At 35.3% G+C, this 16,924-nt stretch overlaps 5 protein-coding genes and 5 non-coding genes across 10 annotated transcripts; 4 read left to right on the top strand and 6 right to left on the bottom strand.

The window, feature by feature from the left end:
• Positions 1–220: 220 nt before the first annotated feature.
• On the bottom strand, positions 221–590 carry Kpol_544prrnap4. Its single transcript, XR_009656898.1, has one exon. It is a non-coding gene; the product is annotated as an LSU ribosomal RNA (ribosomal RNA).
• Positions 591–883: 293 nt separating this feature from the next.
• Positions 884–1,041, bottom strand: Kpol_544prrnap3. Its single transcript, XR_009656897.1, has one exon. It is a non-coding gene; the product is annotated as a 5.8S ribosomal RNA (ribosomal RNA).
• Positions 1,042–1,322: 281 nt separating this feature from the next.
• On the bottom strand, positions 1,323–3,119 carry Kpol_544prrnap2. Its single transcript, XR_009656896.1, has one exon. It is a non-coding gene; the product is annotated as an SSU ribosomal RNA (ribosomal RNA).
• A 1,714-nt stretch (positions 3,120–4,833) lies between these two features.
• Kpol_544prrnap1 lies at positions 4,834–4,954 on the top strand. The gene has a single exon (XR_009656895.1). It is a non-coding gene; the product is annotated as a 5S ribosomal RNA (ribosomal RNA).
• A 1,994-nt stretch (positions 4,955–6,948) lies between these two features.
• Kpol_544p5 (uncharacterized protein) lies at positions 6,949–7,749 on the bottom strand (the record flags this gene model as incomplete). Its single annotated transcript, XM_001642356.1, has 1 exon — positions 6,949–7,749. One exon carries the CDS (start codon positions 7,747–7,749, stop codon positions 6,949–6,951), a length of 801 nt encoding a protein of 266 aa, XP_001642406.1.
• Positions 7,750–7,910: 161 nt separating this feature from the next.
• Kpol_544p4 (Tkp4 protein) lies at positions 7,911–8,219 on the bottom strand (the record flags this gene model as incomplete). Its single annotated transcript, XM_001642355.1, has 1 exon — positions 7,911–8,219. The coding sequence occupies one exon, from the start codon at positions 8,217–8,219 to the stop codon at positions 7,911–7,913; it is 309 nt and encodes a 102-aa protein (XP_001642405.1).
• Positions 8,220–10,413: 2,194 nt separating this feature from the next.
• Kpol_544p3 (reverse transcriptase family protein) lies at positions 10,414–11,655 on the top strand (the record flags this gene model as incomplete). Its single annotated transcript, XM_001642354.1, has 1 exon — positions 10,414–11,655. The coding sequence occupies one exon, from the start codon at positions 10,414–10,416 to the stop codon at positions 11,653–11,655; it is 1,242 nt and encodes a 413-aa protein (XP_001642404.1).
• Positions 11,656–12,061: 406 nt separating this feature from the next.
• On the top strand, positions 12,062–12,940 carry Kpol_544p2 (Tkp3 protein; the record flags this gene model as incomplete). Its single annotated transcript, XM_001642353.1, has 1 exon — positions 12,062–12,940. A coding segment is annotated over one exon (879 nt), but the record flags the coding sequence as incomplete, so codon positions are not given.
• Kpol_544p1 (Tkp3 protein) lies at positions 12,778–13,779 on the bottom strand (the record flags this gene model as incomplete). Its single annotated transcript, XM_001642352.1, has 1 exon — positions 12,778–13,779. One exon carries the CDS (start codon positions 13,777–13,779, stop codon positions 12,778–12,780), a length of 1,002 nt encoding a protein of 333 aa, XP_001642402.1.
• Positions 13,780–15,480: 1,701 nt separating this feature from the next.
• Positions 15,481–15,553, top strand: Kpol_544trna1. The gene has a single exon. It is a non-coding gene; the product is annotated as a tRNA-Lys (tRNA).
• Positions 15,554–16,924: the final 1,371 nt, after the last annotated feature.

Genomic DNA, 16,924 nt, shown 5'->3' with positions numbered 1-16,924 from the left:
GGTTACACCAACTTGCAAAAGTTGATCCTGGTCCGTTTCAGGCGCGGGCAAAACCTTTTCCAACTCCTGGCAAGTTGCGGTCTCATTCCAGTGGCAGATTTCCCCGGTTAAAATTTCCCGAGCCAGGCCATTCCTATGATTTTCCTGCCCACCAAACTGAGTGCCCAATGAGTTGGAGATTCCTTCCCCCCGGGAAGGGAAGGGGGGAAAACCCCCATTTTGATCAAATGCCTTCCCTTTCAACAATTTCACGTACTTTTTCATTTTTTTTCAAAAGTTTTTTTCATTTTTCCATCACTGTACTTGTTCGCTATCGGTTTTTCGCCATATTTAGCTTTAGATGGAATTTACCACCCACTTTGAGCTGCATTCCCAAACAACTCGACTCTTCGAAAGCACTTTACAAAGGACTGGGTTCCTCGCCACACGGGATTCTCACCCTCTATGACGTCCTGTTCCAAGGAACATAGACAAGGACCAGCCCCAAAGTTGCCTTCTCCAAATTACAACTCGGGCACTGAAAGTACCAGATTTCAAATTTGAGCTTTTGCCGCTTCACTCGCCGTTACTAAGGCAATCCCTGTTGGTTTCTTTTCCTCCGCTTATTGATATGCTTAAGTTCAGCGGGTAATCCTACCTGATTTGAGGTCAAACTTTGAGAGTATTGTTCGCCGGACTGGGCAGCAGCAAGAAGCAAGTATATTTATCTTTATAACACCTACTAACACAGGTTGTCGAGTTGGTAAAACCTAATACGACATTGTATTAGCAGACTGGACAAATCACTCTATCCGAGCCAGCACACACAGCCAAACAGGCTTGCAATTTCAAGTTAACCCAGAAGAGAGTATCACTCACAACCAAACACGAATGTTTGAGAAGGAAATGACGCTCAAACAGGCATGCCCCCCGGAATACCAAGGGGCGCAATGTGCGTTCAAAGATTCGATGATTCACGGAATTCTGCAATTCACATTACGTATCGCATTTCGCTGCGTTCTTCATCGATGCGAGAACCAAGAGATCCGTTGTTGAAAGTTTTTAATATTTGTATTTCATAACGAAATTGGTTTGACTAGTTGTTTAAAACATAAAAAATTGTTTGTGTTTGTTACCTCTGGGAAAGCAAGCTCTCCCAAAGAAGAAGTGTAAAGTAAAAAACTCCACAGTGTGTAGAAGTTGAAAAGAGAAGATAAGCAAACAAAAGTTGGTCCACAGAAACTCAATTTCCAGTAGCCGCGCAGTTAAGCGCAGGCCATCAGAATTAATTTTCTTTGATGTGGCTTTCATATACTTTTTCTCAATTCATTCATAGATTTCTCTAATGATCCTTCCGCAGGTTCACCTACGGAAACCTTGTTACGACTTTTAGTTCCTCTAAATGACCAAGTTTGTCCAGATTCTCCGCTCTGAGATGGAGTTGCCCCCTTCTCTAAGCAGATCCTGAGGCCTCACTAAGCCATTCAATCGGTACTAGCGACGGGCGGTGTGTACAAAGGGCAGGGACGTAATCAACGCAAGCTGATGACTTGCGCTTACTAGGAATTCCTCGTTGAAGAGCAATAATTACAATGCTCTATCCCCAGCACGACGGAGTTTCACAAGATTACCCGAGCCTCTCGGCCAAGGTTAGACTCGCTGGCTCCGTCAGTGTAGCGCGCGTGCGGCCCAGAACGTCTAAGGGCATCACAGACCTGTTATTGCCTCAAACTTCCATCGACTTGAAATCGATAGTCCCTCTAAGAAGCGAAAAACCAGCAAATGCTAGCATCGCTATTTAGTAGGTTAAGGTCTCGTTCGTTATCGCAATTAAGCAGACAAATCACTCCACCAACTAAGAACGGCCATGCACCACCACCCACAAAATCAAGAAAGAGCTCTCAATCTGTCAATCCTTATTGTGTCTGGACCTGGTGAGTTTCCCCGTGTTGAGTCAAATTAAGCCGCAGGCTCCACTCCTGGTGGTGCCCTTCCGTCAATTCCTTTAAGTTTCAGCCTTGCGACCATACTCCCCCCAGAACCCAAAAACTTTGATTTCTCGTAAGGTGCCGAGTGGGTCAGTAAAAAAACACCACCCGATCCCTAGTCGGCATAGTTTATGGTTAAGACTACGACGGTATCTGATCATCTTCGATCCCCTAACTTTCGTTCTTGATTAATGAAAACGTCCTTGGCAAATGCTTTCGCAGTAGTTAGTCTTCAATAAATCCAAGAATTTCACCTCTGACAATTGAATACTGATGCCCCCGACCGTCCCTATTAATCATTACGATGGTCCTAGAAACCAACAAAATAGAACCAAACGTCCTATTCTATTATTCCATGCTAATATATTCGAGCAATACGCCTGCTTTGAACACTCTAATTTTTTCAAAGTAAAAGTCCTGGTTCGCCAAGAGCCACAAGGACTCAAGGTTAGCCAGAAGGAAAGGCCCGGTTGGGAACCAGTACACGAAAAAATCGGACCGGCCAACCAGGCCCAAAGTTCAACTACGAGCTTTTTAACTGCAACAACTTTAATATACGCTATTGGAGCTGGAATTACCGCGGCTGCTGGCACCAGACTTGCCCTCCAATTGTTCCTCGTTAAGGTATTTACATTGTACTCATTCCAATTACAAGACCCAAATGGGCCCTGTATCGTTATTTATTGTCACTACCTCCCTGAATTAGGATTGGGTAATTTGCGCGCCTGCTGCCCTTCCTTGGATGTGGTAGCCGTTTCTCAGGCTCCCTCTCCGGAATCGAACCCTTATTCCCCGTTACCCGTTGAAACCATGGTAGGCCACTATCCTACCATCGAAAGTTGATAGGGCAGAAATTTGAATGAACCATCGCCAGCACAAGGCCATGCGATTCGAAAAGTTATTATGAATCATCAAAGAGTCCGAAGACATTGATTTTTTATCTAATAAATACATCTCTTCCAAAGGGTCGAGATTTTAAGCATGTATTAGCTCTAGAATTACCACAGTTATACCATGTAGTAAAGGAACTATCAAATAAACGATAACTGATTTAATGAGCCATTCGCAGTTTCACTGTATAAATTGCTTATACTTAGACATGCATGGCTTAATCTTTGAGACAAGCATATGACTACTGGCAGGATCAACCAGATAACTATCTTAATAAACGCTCATAAAAACAGTTCGCGATCGAAATACACAAACCGTTTTCACTTGCATTAGAAGATACTTAATAGAAGGTTGGATTTTTATATTTCAAAAAATCTTTAGATACTTTCTGTCAATAAGATTTTACTCTCATTTCCAGCGCATCCATTCCTTACCATAGCACTCTTTGAGTTCCTCTAGCTAAGTTCCACTAAACATTACCCCGATGTTTCACAGATGTAAGTTTAATATCGTCAGCTTGAGAGGAGGTTACACTTGAAAAATCACAGTTTAAATAAATTCAAACCGGCTATTTAACAAGGCATTCCCCCAAATCGAATTCTTTGAAATAGATTGCTATTAGCTAGTAATCCACCAAATCCTTCGCTGCTCACCAATAGAATCGCAAGATGTCTATGATGAGACTGTTCAGGCTAAGACAAAGAAATAACAACGAAAAGCAAAAGAGACTTTCACTTTCATCGTTTTTTCTCTATCATCGCCCATGTCAAAACGCTGTATAGAGACTGAGCAGATCTGACGATCACCCAGAGACTCTCTCCACCGATTGACGAGGCCATATAATTATACGAACGCACAAGCTTACTCGAATTTGTTTCCAAACTCTTTCGAACTTGTCTTCAATTGCTTTCGCATGAAGTACCTCCCGGCTATTTTAACCATTTCCAATATTTGTTCACTTTAAACCCATCTACTTTTCTCTAGTTTTTTTCCATTTTACTTTTTCACTTTCCTTCCATCACTTTGTTCTCACCGCGTGAAAAAATATGTTCTTTTCTACACAAATAACTTGTTTTTTGTCAACTCTTAGAACAATTTCAAAAATATTCTGCCTGTGTGTGCACTATTGAAAAACTTTTAGTTCTCTTTCACGTGATAGTGTCTTAACTTTTTTTCCTCGTCTCGAAGACTTGAAGGATTTTTGATTTTTATCAAATGTAATAATATATTACTTCAAAGTTGTCCCATACAAAAACATATCGTTTTTTTGACTTGACAAAAAATGTTCTTTGATCAGCCTGATTTTTTGTGTACTAGTAAATTCATGTTTGTAGTTTCACCTGGTGTTCTCAGATTTCTAATTTACCGACTGGAAACATATGTGCCCCCAAAACACACTCTACTTTCCTCTCTGCTGCATGACTGCATCTTCTTACAGTCTCTATCAATTGCTTTCTCTCTTTTCAAACCTATAAAAACTATTTGCATTCATCATTGTTCATGTCATCGATATACCTTCTATAGGATGTGCAGCCCTGTTATCCACATATTCCTCTTATCATTATCTCTTTATATATTACTTCTTGTTTATCTTACCTTACTGGCTTTAATATTTGCTTATTCTACCTTTATATATGTAGTTCTATACTACAACTAATTGGATCGTAAACAAATCATTAACATGGGTCTACTTCCTCTGTAATAGCTTTCCTTGGAGCCATCTTTTTTCAACTCAAGTTTTTGTACTCCCGCACCTCTTTATAGGCAAATATAGACCCACATATATGTGAGAAACAAAAAAGACAGCTAGAAATACCTACTATTGCCCTTCTAGTTCAACTCCACGTGTTTTGCACATGACTCTTTGTCTATTATGTATTGTCTACTTAACTCTTAATAATATACCCAACACTTTGCTTATTATGTGCTTATTTTTGAAATGAGAACATATCAAGTTCATTTTGTATTGAATATCGGTTGCGGCCATATCTACCAGAAAGCACCGTTTCCCGTCCGATCAACTGTAGTTAAGCTGGTAAGAGCCTGACCGAGTAGTGTAGTGGGTGACCATACGCGAAACTCAGGTGCTGCAATCTTTTTTTTTTTGGATATTCTTTTTACACTAGCCTATACTATACTGTATCTACTATACATGTTACTTCAATCACATTTAAATATATGTGATATTCGTAAGTTACAATTACTATAAGAGATATATCTCAGTATACTCATTCTGAAATTGAAATAGATATGTAAATGGAGACATTCTGTTACCATATAATAAATCATATTTCATTATACAACATGGCATTGTCTATGTTATTTATCAAGAGTATATACTTACCTACTAGACTTCTCTTCCCAAATAGATCGCGTTGTTCGTTGGTCTCTACCTACTTGTCTTAATACCTGTTTTTTCCCTCATTTCTCATGCTTTGCCGTTGCTCGTTGCTAGCATTCCATAACACCGTAATGAAAAAAATTTTCCTTCATCTGTAACATCAACAACTTCCAACTATATATATACATGTATATGTTTGTTCATCAGATTTTTCTATATTTGAATTGTCATACCAATAACTATCTCTGCTTCACATAATTACCTGATCAAACCCCTATAAAAACACTATAATCATCTCACCATATATTATATCAATCACATAATTAGTTGGCTAAGATATTCTTGCTACATATTCGTAACTTCTTGCTACATAATACATATTTTCTTTCCTACGCAAATCGCATTTATATTTAATGAGCTTAATTTCAGACCCGGCCTGACTTTGATAGTGGAATAGTTTTATTGGTCTTTGACAATAAAAAATTCCATTTGTAGTTTCGGATTCTCATATATAAGTTCTTAGCATTCAAAAAATTCATTGCCAAAATTTTGAGATTTCAAAACTTTTTCAGAAAATTTTCAGATGTATATTTAATACCTGAATTATTCATTATAGTGATTTGATTTAAGATAATTTTGGAGTCATAATTATTTGTATTTCCCTACAATGTCTTATAAATGAAATAAATTAATAAATATGTATATAAAAATTTGGACAGGTGATATTTTAGATACTCCAAAATATCATGCCCTTTTATATGTTTAGATCTACTTCCATACTCGTTGTATTATTAACCAATTACATTAAGGATGCCTTGGTACTTCGCTCCCAATGATTTGATTGCTTTATTTTAATAGGTTATTATAATTGCTCATTATAACCTGATATTAATAATAATGTTAATAATCTATTGAATTAGTAATATTTTATTGTACCTTGTTATCGCAATAAATATTATTTATTACGTTGTAACAATCTCCTGTAAACCTACGAGTAGATTACCATATTTTAGGATACTACATTTTCTAACACTTATTTTGTTTCACACCTTAATGATTCTTCTTTGTGTTCCATATCCGTTGTGCCGTTGTGATCACTTGTATTCCCTTGGTTTAAAACTCCTTTAATCTATCTTTATTCGAATGTTTTCTTTTGTATTATCTTCATATACTCTATCTTCCTCCTCATTTGATTTATGGTACCAGATGTGGCTCACTCTAATAGGTTCTTCTAACCGTGTTTCAAATAGTTGATGATTACAAATATTGGGTGGGGTATCCAATTAGGACATCTTCACTTAATTGATTCGTAATATAGCAGGTAATGGCGCAAATTTTACCAGATGTCCTAGAAAGGTCGAATAAGACACTGTTCGCCGTTTGTGAGCCTTCATCGTTAAATAAATTTCAAAGCTACAAGGGCTTAGCGTCATGGATAGGTAAGTCTAATTGTTCTAATAATAATGTTGATGAGGGACTTTGAAGCTTCTAAATCTACCAAGACGTTCGATGGTGTCTAATCTAACGTTGCCGTCACATAACGGGGGATGTCGATCTGTGGTTGAGTATTAATGGTTTTAATCCTACAGGTATAATGGGGAGAAGAACGTGTATTCGAGTGCTAAGTACGCACGGAAGCGTGACGTCTTGCTGACCTACAATTTCTAGCGTAGTGCCCGCGACGATGACAGTTGTAACATTCGACATCTCGACTGTTCATGGCTTTGGTGACTGCTTGGACTAACGTGTTCATAAATTCATCATTATATACAGTAGAAGTAAAGGTGGTCTGGGTTGGGACCTGGTTAATATATTTTGAATCAATGTTACTGGTGGATTGTGTGAACGCTTGTGGCTGGTGTTGATAGAACTGGGTTGGACTGCTGGAACTGGTTGTGATGGTGGGCCTCTGGCATACAGTTGTGCCAAGGTAGGTTGTGGTTGCAGTGTTGGTGGTATATAGTTGGTGTATATGTGCGCTAAACGAGTAGCTTCTGACAATGATGAGTCTGGCGCTAATGCATAGATCCGAGCTTGCAGTTCAGGGCGTAAGCCGTTGATATAGAATTTGGCATACATGGCATCGGGAATGGAGTCACCTAGGATTTCACAAAGTGATGTAAATTCTGCAGTGTATTCATCTACTGAGCGTGAACCTTGATTTAGGTATTGCAGCCGTTTAAACGCCAAGTTTACTAAATGGGGCCCTACATACTCACGGTGTAATATCTCTATGATTGCCTCTGGGTCTTTGGTGTAGTTTGGGATACTTTCAGATGGGGGTGTTTCTATAAGATTCATTACTGTTTGTAATGTACCACCGTCTAAGCCACAGATTAGGGTATTCACTTGTTCTGACGGATCAACAACTTTATAGACTCGTAACGTGTCCTTGTAACGCCGTAAGAATTTTTGGAATGTTAGTCCATTAACAGCATCGAATGGTTCACTATACATGACCTCTCGGTGTTTGGTGTCATGTACAGTGTAGGAAGACTGTTCGTCGTTACTGTTGGGGGAATAGGTTCCTATAGGAGTAGAAAAGGACATGCTGTGATATGATTGTTTTTGTTATTGATTCTTTGGCTAAGTTTCTATTATACGGTCAATATGCGTGTAACCCCTGATCTGGTCCTCACTTAAATGTGATAGAGTAAATAGAGTATTAAAGCTTTAATATGGGTAGACACACGTTAATTAGGGGACACGTCCTATTGCAGAGGTCTTGTGAATGGTAACTCGCTCCTCCTCTTGTAACAGAGTAGTCTATATAACATAAATAGCCTTATATATCGGAACTGAAGAGTTGTTCCTTTTATGTATACGGAAGAAGTCAATACATACACCTTGTACGAAATACAGTCGATAGTGACATGAACATTATCCCAGCGTCTCCAAGTCAAAGTTGCAACAATTGCTATCTGAGATTCAGTATTGGATAGTAACCCCCAGACTAATAATGCGGCTACAATTACCGAATAAGATACAACATATTCGACATGAAACATAAAACGAACCATATCAGCAGAGATTGAAAAATTGTTCAAATTAGTCACGTGCTCATTTTAAATTATAAGGCAAATTGTATCAGAGATCCTTATGTAACATAATACAATATAATATAATAAGTATGAATCAGAATAAAGAAATGTTCCAGTTATCTAGTATTAAAGTGGCTAATTGGATCTAGAGTAATCCTATATACCAGCAACAAGAAAGACAGATCTTTATATATTTAATACTACTGCATAGTTATTATAATAGGCAAATAACCGCATAGAGTAAAGCTTATAACTAGTAACCTTAAGTACTTATATCTATGGCTTGTTTGCCTAGATAAGTACTTAATACATCAATATTCAATATTCCGGATCTTTACAATATATAATATTGTTAAGCATTTTGATAACTTTGTTAATTCTTAAGCAATAAGATTAATTCAAAGTACCAGAAAATAAAATGGAGAAAGTAATCAAAGCATTACAAGAGTCAATCCAAGCATAGAATGCTAGAATGGATGAAGGACAGCAAGAGGACCTTGCCTATTGGGCTATGATTCAAAAGAATTTAGAAGCTATGAATTCGAAGAACAATTATTCAGCTAATAAGTTGCTGGAATTAAAGACAAAAGATGACGAAGACAGAAAGGCTCGACAAGAAGCAACTATTTATTTTAACAAGTTCCAACTAGAAAAGGATAAACTTAAAATGGGAACTAGGAACTCGGAGTAGAATTGAAACAAGAAAGAAAATAGCCAGAAGCAGTGTTCGATCTGGAAGATCAGGCTTCACAATCCAAGCTCAAAGAAGAGGAAAAGGAAAAGGAAAATGAATCAGAAGACCTTAGTGAGGTAGTTACTACCGAATTGTCACCATATCTAAAAAAATTCAAAGTAAAAATAATTAATGAAGTAAGGAAATTCATTGCACAACAAGGAAACCCAACTCAAGGGAAATTTGTCACTACCGAAAAACAACAAAAAGATAAAATCCTTTTAACCAAAATTAGGAAATATGCCTCCCCTATCATTATGGATGAAGATAATCGAATCGTTTTGGAATCTACCAAAAGTTATGTTGATGTAAACGTAACATCTACAAACTCTATGCTAATCAAATATATTTTTACAAAAAACAACACCGCTGCTATTTTAGAAATCCAACAAGCACTCATCAATAAATGAATCAAGTATAGTGACTAGAGAATGTTTCTCTCACTTTGTTGCAAGAAAAACACTGCCTATCATTTAAAAGACGCAAGAGGCAAAACCATGACATGGACAAACTGTATTTTGGTCGTATATAGATGCTTTGATTTCCAAAGAGCTGCTTCACAGGCAGAAGATTCATTAGTCAACTGAGTATTGACCGATGCTGAAAATGTAACCATGTTTATGTTGCAAATAGCTGCAATTGCGAGTGAATATAGATCAATCAATCTCTTTCAAATACTATTAAGAAAAATAAAAATAATTATGAGAGAACAATTTCCTTCTATTAAAATGCCAACCTTTTCTGACTTCAAAACATATGAAGATATCGTCACATACATTAATGACAGTCTACCAAAAGATCATATCTAGAAAAACAATAAAGCCCAAACCAATAATTTATTCACATTAAATAACTACCAGCAGAAAGCCAGAAATATACAAAAGAAGACATGCTTTTACTGTACAAATTGAGACTGTGCTAAATGCAAAAACATCAAATATTACCGCATCACAAAACAAGGTTTATGCTTAAATTGGCTTTGTACCAAGTGTATAGATATGAAGACCAAATACTATCAAAATAGACAGAAAATCACTCACAAACAATACAAAAAGAAATTAAATATAAATACTATCGAAATCATGCCAAATGGTGAAGAAACTGAAAACGAATACGAAACCGACGAAGATCGCTATCAACAACATCATTCAAGCGAAACCAATCATGATATCGAATCTGATGATGAACATAACCTAACTAATCAAATACTAGAAACTATACACACGAATACTCAGATCAACCAACTAGTGATAACGAAAATTCCGTTCAATTTAACTCATTAAAACTAAATAATACCAACCTATATGCTTCAACAACAAAACAACAAAACAACCTAAGATTATATTGGACAGTGACACTGACACAAATTTTATCTATCAACCCATTTTACAAAACCAACAACACAAAATTCATAACCTAATAATCACGATAATTGACACTATGCAATGCCCTCCAGTTTTAATAAAACCTGCCATAGGAGACAGATATATAATTGACAAACTAGCAAGGGTTAGGATACAAACCAACAATTTGCATATTGACGAAAAATTCTTTATAATTCCCGAGCAACGAAATAATATCATTTTTGGAAAACCACTATTAAAACTTTTGAAATACCAACTACAAGACGACCACGAATCTATCGAAATCGATGGAACACGTGTAATCATCCCCACTGTCACTCCTTTACTAACCAATCGACCTCATATACGATTAATAATGCAAACTGATATCAAAGAACAGTTGCGTGAACAATACCCACTCGTATTCGCCGAACCCAGTTTTAACAACAAGAAAACAAAACATAATTACATTGCTTCCGTCCGACTCAACAATTTTCCATACCATAAACCCAAAGCCTATTTCACCAACCAACTACAACGACAAGCGATCGAACAATTTATTAAACAGTCTCTAGCAACAAAAATGATATCTCCAATAGATACCGATGAGTTAGTAGCACTTAGTCCTGTTTTCCCTATACAACAATCAAAAGACAAGATTAGAATTATAACGGATCTGAGAAAAGTTAATACACATTTGCTGTACACACCGAGATCCATACCTCCAATCCAACATATATTTGGCAACCTTGCTAATAAAACCATTTTTTCGTCACTAGACATTCGCAAAGCTTACCAACAAATCCTCATAAAAGGAGACAAATTAGGACTTATCACAGAACTTTGCAGTTATAAATTTAACCGCTTACCTTATGGTTTAGCTTCCGCACCCTACTGGTGGGGTGAGTTCATTCAAAACATCATTAAAAAACTACCGCAATCCAAGAACACCACGGTATCTTATTACTACGACGACCTTATCATTGCTTCTTCCACTATCGCCGAGCATTACACTACTTTGAAACACATAATGGCACTACTAACAAAAAATGGTTTATCACTCAGTTATGGAAAGATTCATATTGCTGAACCAAAAATTAATTTCCTTGGTTACGAACTTTCACATAACCGATTAGCTATAGATAAAGAAAAGAAAACTACCATTGCTCAATGGGAATTGCCCCAAGACAAAAAAGCGATAGAGAAATCCACAGGTTTTGTTAATTTTTTACGAAATTTCATACCAAATGCTTCTCAAATACTGGCTCCGTTCTATCAATTCGCTACCACAAAACTACTACCCAATCATGAAAAACCTATTTTCCAGAAGGTTATATAAAAGAAGAATTTCCACATCGTCAAACAGTCCATTTTAAAATCCATCACCCTAAAAATCTTCGACCCTGAAGCGCCCACCATTATTTACACAGACGCTAGCCTTACAGGCGCCGCATCTATTCTACTACAACCTGGAACTAACAAAGGTAAAACTACCCTATATTCCATTGCTTTATACTCACTCCGCTTCACTGAGACTCAACAACGATATTTCACAGTTGAACGAGAATTATGGGCGGTACTTCACACACTCGAAAATGCCCGACTTATTTTATCCTCCAGTATTACGATATATACCGACAATCAAGGTATCATAAGTATCGGAAAGACTGAACTTGCCATACACCCCATATTAACCAAGTATCTCCATTTACTAAATACCTACCGATTAATCTGGAAATATATGAAAGGCACCGACAACCAGGTCGCCGATTATAAGTATATATGGCCTAGATTCACAATCTACCTTAAATCTAGAAGAATGGGACAAACTCGCTGTTGACATTGACCTAAATACTATTAGACTCAATACGACGATTTCCCCTAACAGCGACGATACCCATATAAACAACGGTCCACCTCCCCTCTCTGATCCACATAAAGATGACCTCCAAACCTCTACTCCCCAAACTAATTGTGAGCCCAATAACGACCCTGACCTCATCATAACCAATGTCCACAACCTATCCTGGTCTCAGATCCTTGAGATTCAACAAATCCTTCGAGAAAACTTACCGATACCGCAAATATACCAGAACATTATCCACATATTTACGTGGGTTAACAACAATTTTTATATCTTTTACCACCAGCAACTTCATCACATTTTAACTGACATCGACTATATTCACAAAGCCACTTTAGTACACAACAGATTCCATTCCTGTCATCGTGTACTTGAACAAACCATGACTCAAGAAAAGTATTGGAATCCCAAACACTCGATATTATTACTGGATATAGTTCGGAACTGCCAACACTGTGAGAAATACCAACGTTTCATCGACTTACCAGTCGAACTACCAAAAATGAAAGTTACTCCACCACTCACCCGATGGCATTTCGATTTTGCAGGACCTTTCCCATCTTCGAATGATTATCAATATTTCATTCTCGCAGTAGATTATACTTCGAATATTACAGTTACGAAACCTATTAAATCACCTGACTCCAGAGCGGTTAGCTTCAACATAAATATGGTAACATTTTCACCATCGATCAATTGGCGATTGACTATTTCATCTTCTGCTATTGAAGAGGCCTTCTGGAAGTTGAAAAATTTGTAGATACTTAAAAGACAGTTTTTCCAGGGCATAATCTTTCCTCTTGCGTCTTTCAAATGATATGCCGTGTTTTTCTTGCAGCAGAGTGAGAGGAACATGCTCCAGTCACTGTATTTGACGCTTTTGTTGATTAGCGCCTGTTGTATTTCCAGAATAGCCAAAGTGTTATCTTTGGTAAAGATACTATCGATTGTCATCGATGTTGTAGGTGTTAGATTAGCGTCAGTAAATCTTTTGGTGCATTCCAGAATGATTTGGTTGTCTTCATCAATTATGATTGAAGATGAGTGTTTTTTAATTTTTGATAATAGTATTTTTTCCTTTTGTAGTTTCTCGTTATTGTTAATCTTCCCTTGAGTTGGATTGTCTTGTTCGGCAATCAGGTTGTTCACTTGATTAATCATTTCTCCTTTGAAATCGTGTAAGTATAAAGGTAAATAGATAGTAATTCCTTTTCTAATGTCTGCTAATTCTTTGTCTTCTTCTTCGAATTCGGCTTGGTTTCTTTCTTGTTTCAGTTCTACGCCAAATTCCTTAGCTTCTCGCTTCAGTTTTGCTTGTCCATGTTGGAAACTGTTGAACTCAAATGCTACTTCTTGCAAGGCTTTTCTTTCTTTGTCGTCCTTTGTTTTTAATTCCAATAATCTGCTAGTTAAATCGTTTTTCATTAAATTCATGGAATTTAAACTCTGTTGAACCTGGTCACGATAGGTTCGATCTTCTTGTTGTTTTTCATCCATTCTTATGTTGATCACTTCATGGTTAGTATCCATTTTAGCATTCATTGTTTGTATGGATTCTTGTAGTGCCTTTATGGCTTTTTCGATTTTATCTCCTGTCATGTTGACTTGAGTTTAGATTAAACGGTTTTTGTTCTTTTGTTAGTTGTCTAACAAGTCTGTAGTGGCTCTACAAAATAATCATTTTGTATCGTTTGGATCCCGAACATTAATAATAAGGTATTAAGTATTTGCCTAGGGAAACAAGCCGTAGAAGTCAATACTTAGGGTTACTAGTTATAAGCTCTATGAGGCTATCAAACTATTATAATAACTATACAGTAGAATTAAATATATAAAGATCTCTGTCTTTCCTTTAATAGCAAAAAATAAATATGTGCCTCATACTTCAGGAACTCTGTCCTTTATATACGTCGCATTAGCTATTGATTAGCGTCATTGTAATATTCACATGCATAATAATATTCACATGTAAGGTAAATCTTTTCATCATAGTCCTGTCACTTTGTACTAACGCTTAATGTATTGATTGGCCTGTTAATAATACTTTTAATTATTATTTAATTGTATGTTTAAATTGGTATACGTTAGAATGAAGGCTGGTAGGCGTTTATTCTATAGGACCTTAAGGGTTGAGATCTGTAAGTTAAAGTAAATATACTTGTTAATAATAATAAATTTCTATATTCTTTTATGTACAAAGTAAAATACTAAATAATATACAATAATGTACAATGATCTCTTTAAATATCAATGTTAATAGCATGTAACTGTTGTAACCTAAATGTATGAATTCCATATATAGGTTTACAGATTATTCATATCACGTGATAAATGACATTTGTATTATTTGGCCTTTATTATTATTTAGTTGTATATTGAATTTGGTATACGTTAGAATGAAGGCTGGTAGGCGTTTATTCTATAGGATCTTAAGGGTGGAGATCTGTAGGTTAAAGTAAATATACTTGTTAATAATAATAAATTTCTATATATCTTTTATGTACAAAGTAAGATACTAAATAATATACAATAATATACAATAATGTACAATGATCTCTTTAAATAGCAATATTGATAATATGACACCATTTATTGTAACGAATTACATCCCGACATTATCAAGGTTCGTACGATGTAACCTTGAAATAATACACATTTGTTGCCCTAATGACATAAATGCAAATATTAACAATATGACCTAAGAGATAGATTATAGATCTGTATGGTTCTAGAACATTCTTATGAGCTGAAAGATTATATTCATAACCCTAATCATTTTAATGAACAATGATTACTAATGATATGAAGAAATAGTCTGTCAATGTTATTGACAGCAATTATTATGATAGATTCCAATAGCTCGATAATGATGATCTACTTGATCATCTGAGCAATTGATGATCATGTCATAGGAAGTGGAGTGCAAAGGCATCACTATTTTTATTATAATTAATTAATAATTCTGGGATTATGAGATTGGATCTAAACCTATAAAAAGGCATGACATTTTGGTACATCTAAAATATTGTTTATCTAAAATATTAATATATATTTATTTAGTTACATTTATAAGACACTACGGAGAAATAAATATAGATATTATATTAAAAGCATCTTGTATCAATCACCAAAATGAATCAATCAGATATTACTTTTACATCTGAACAGTAACAACATTCTGACACAACGTTATTGTAATGGCACATATCTCTTTACTATCAAGGTTCGTACGAAGTAATCTCGAAATAATATATGCTCCGTTAGTTGGACTTACTGTTCAAGCAAAAACATCAAATATAAGCCTTGTTGGCGCAATCGGTAGCGCGTGTGACTCTTAATCACAAGGTTAGGGGTTCGAGCCCCCTACAGGGCTTTCTTTTTTTGTTTCTTAATAAAATTGGATATCAGTTCTTCATGCTGAAATAAATTATGTTTATTGGATTGGTTAAAGTTTAAGTGTCCACTCATAGAAATGTGCCAAGTTATTGAAGATTTTGTCTTGATATGGCTTCTAATTAGATTGATCTCGATGTCTCAAAAATTTCTTTCTCTAAATTTAACGTATCTTACAATTAAATTGTGATCTCGATGTCTCAAAAATTTCTTTCTCTAAATTTAACGTATCTTACAATTAAATTGTGATCTCGAAAGAAATAGAGAAATAAAAGGTAAATGTTTTTCTCTCTTATTATATACCATTTATAGGAATAATCTTTCTTCAATAAATCTTAAGGAATCATGCTGAGTTAAATAAAGTGAAATAATACACTCACTACTTAATAAAATAACGTTACTATTCCTTTAAATAAAATATTCAAGTATAATTCACGAACTAGTTCTGAATCATAAATAAGTTTTAAGCAAGATTTTTCCTATATTTTTAAGTTATGTAGAGTATTGAAAGCGATAAATTATTGGCTCAATTGTTAATTCGATTAAAAGAAATTGTTTGACGAGAATATTATTTGTCACTTACAATTTTAACCACACTTTCCTATTAAAAATTTAGTTCAGTCAAATAAAAATGATAAAGCAATCAATTTTGTACTGTATATTGTAATGTGTTAGATATGAACCAAAATTCAAGTAACCTTAACAGTGCAAACAAAAACTTTTGTTTGAATATTGCTGGAGTTTTCTATTCTCAAGTTAGTATATATCCTTAATAACTATTAGTATGAGCGATATTGGCAATTTTACTGCACAGAATTATACCTTTGATTGTAAGTTGGTATTAGAATCTCTGTTTATATTGCACATTTAGGATATTTATACATTGTCCATAATTTTATTGCCATCAGAAAATATGTCCAGATTTCCATAGATTTTAACTTCCTATTATAGTTAAAAACTAGGTAAATATATATATGGTTCATATAGTTTATGTGGAAAAAGCCAATTTAAATCAATGGTAATTGTCCTTTCAGCTTGTAATAATCATTATTTATCATTTTCCTTTTTTTGAATTTACCATTCATTATCAATTCATCTTGGTATTGTTCATCTTATCTATGAAATCTATTTCTGAGATATATTCGGTGTATGGATTTGTCCTAGTCATAAAATTGTAGCAACTCTAAATCGAATAATTTCATTAAAAAATATTATTTGTTTTTTAACTTTTGTTTCGATTTTGCGTATTTACAAAGAACGTAATAATACTTGTAAGAACTAATTATAATAATAATAAAACGTCATACGCGATGCATTACCACTTAATTACGATTATTTTATAGGAATAACC

The sequence above is a fragment of the Vanderwaltozyma polyspora genome, genomic scaffold, assembly GCF_000150035.1.
Source record: "Vanderwaltozyma polyspora DSM 70294 KpolScaffold544 genomic scaffold, whole genome shotgun sequence".
In the NCBI taxonomy this organism is placed as follows: Eukaryota; Fungi; Ascomycota; class Saccharomycetes; order Saccharomycetales; family Saccharomycetaceae; genus Vanderwaltozyma; species Vanderwaltozyma polyspora.
Note: the sequence above shows the minus strand (reverse complement) of the source record. Positions and strands in the feature narration are given on the sequence as shown.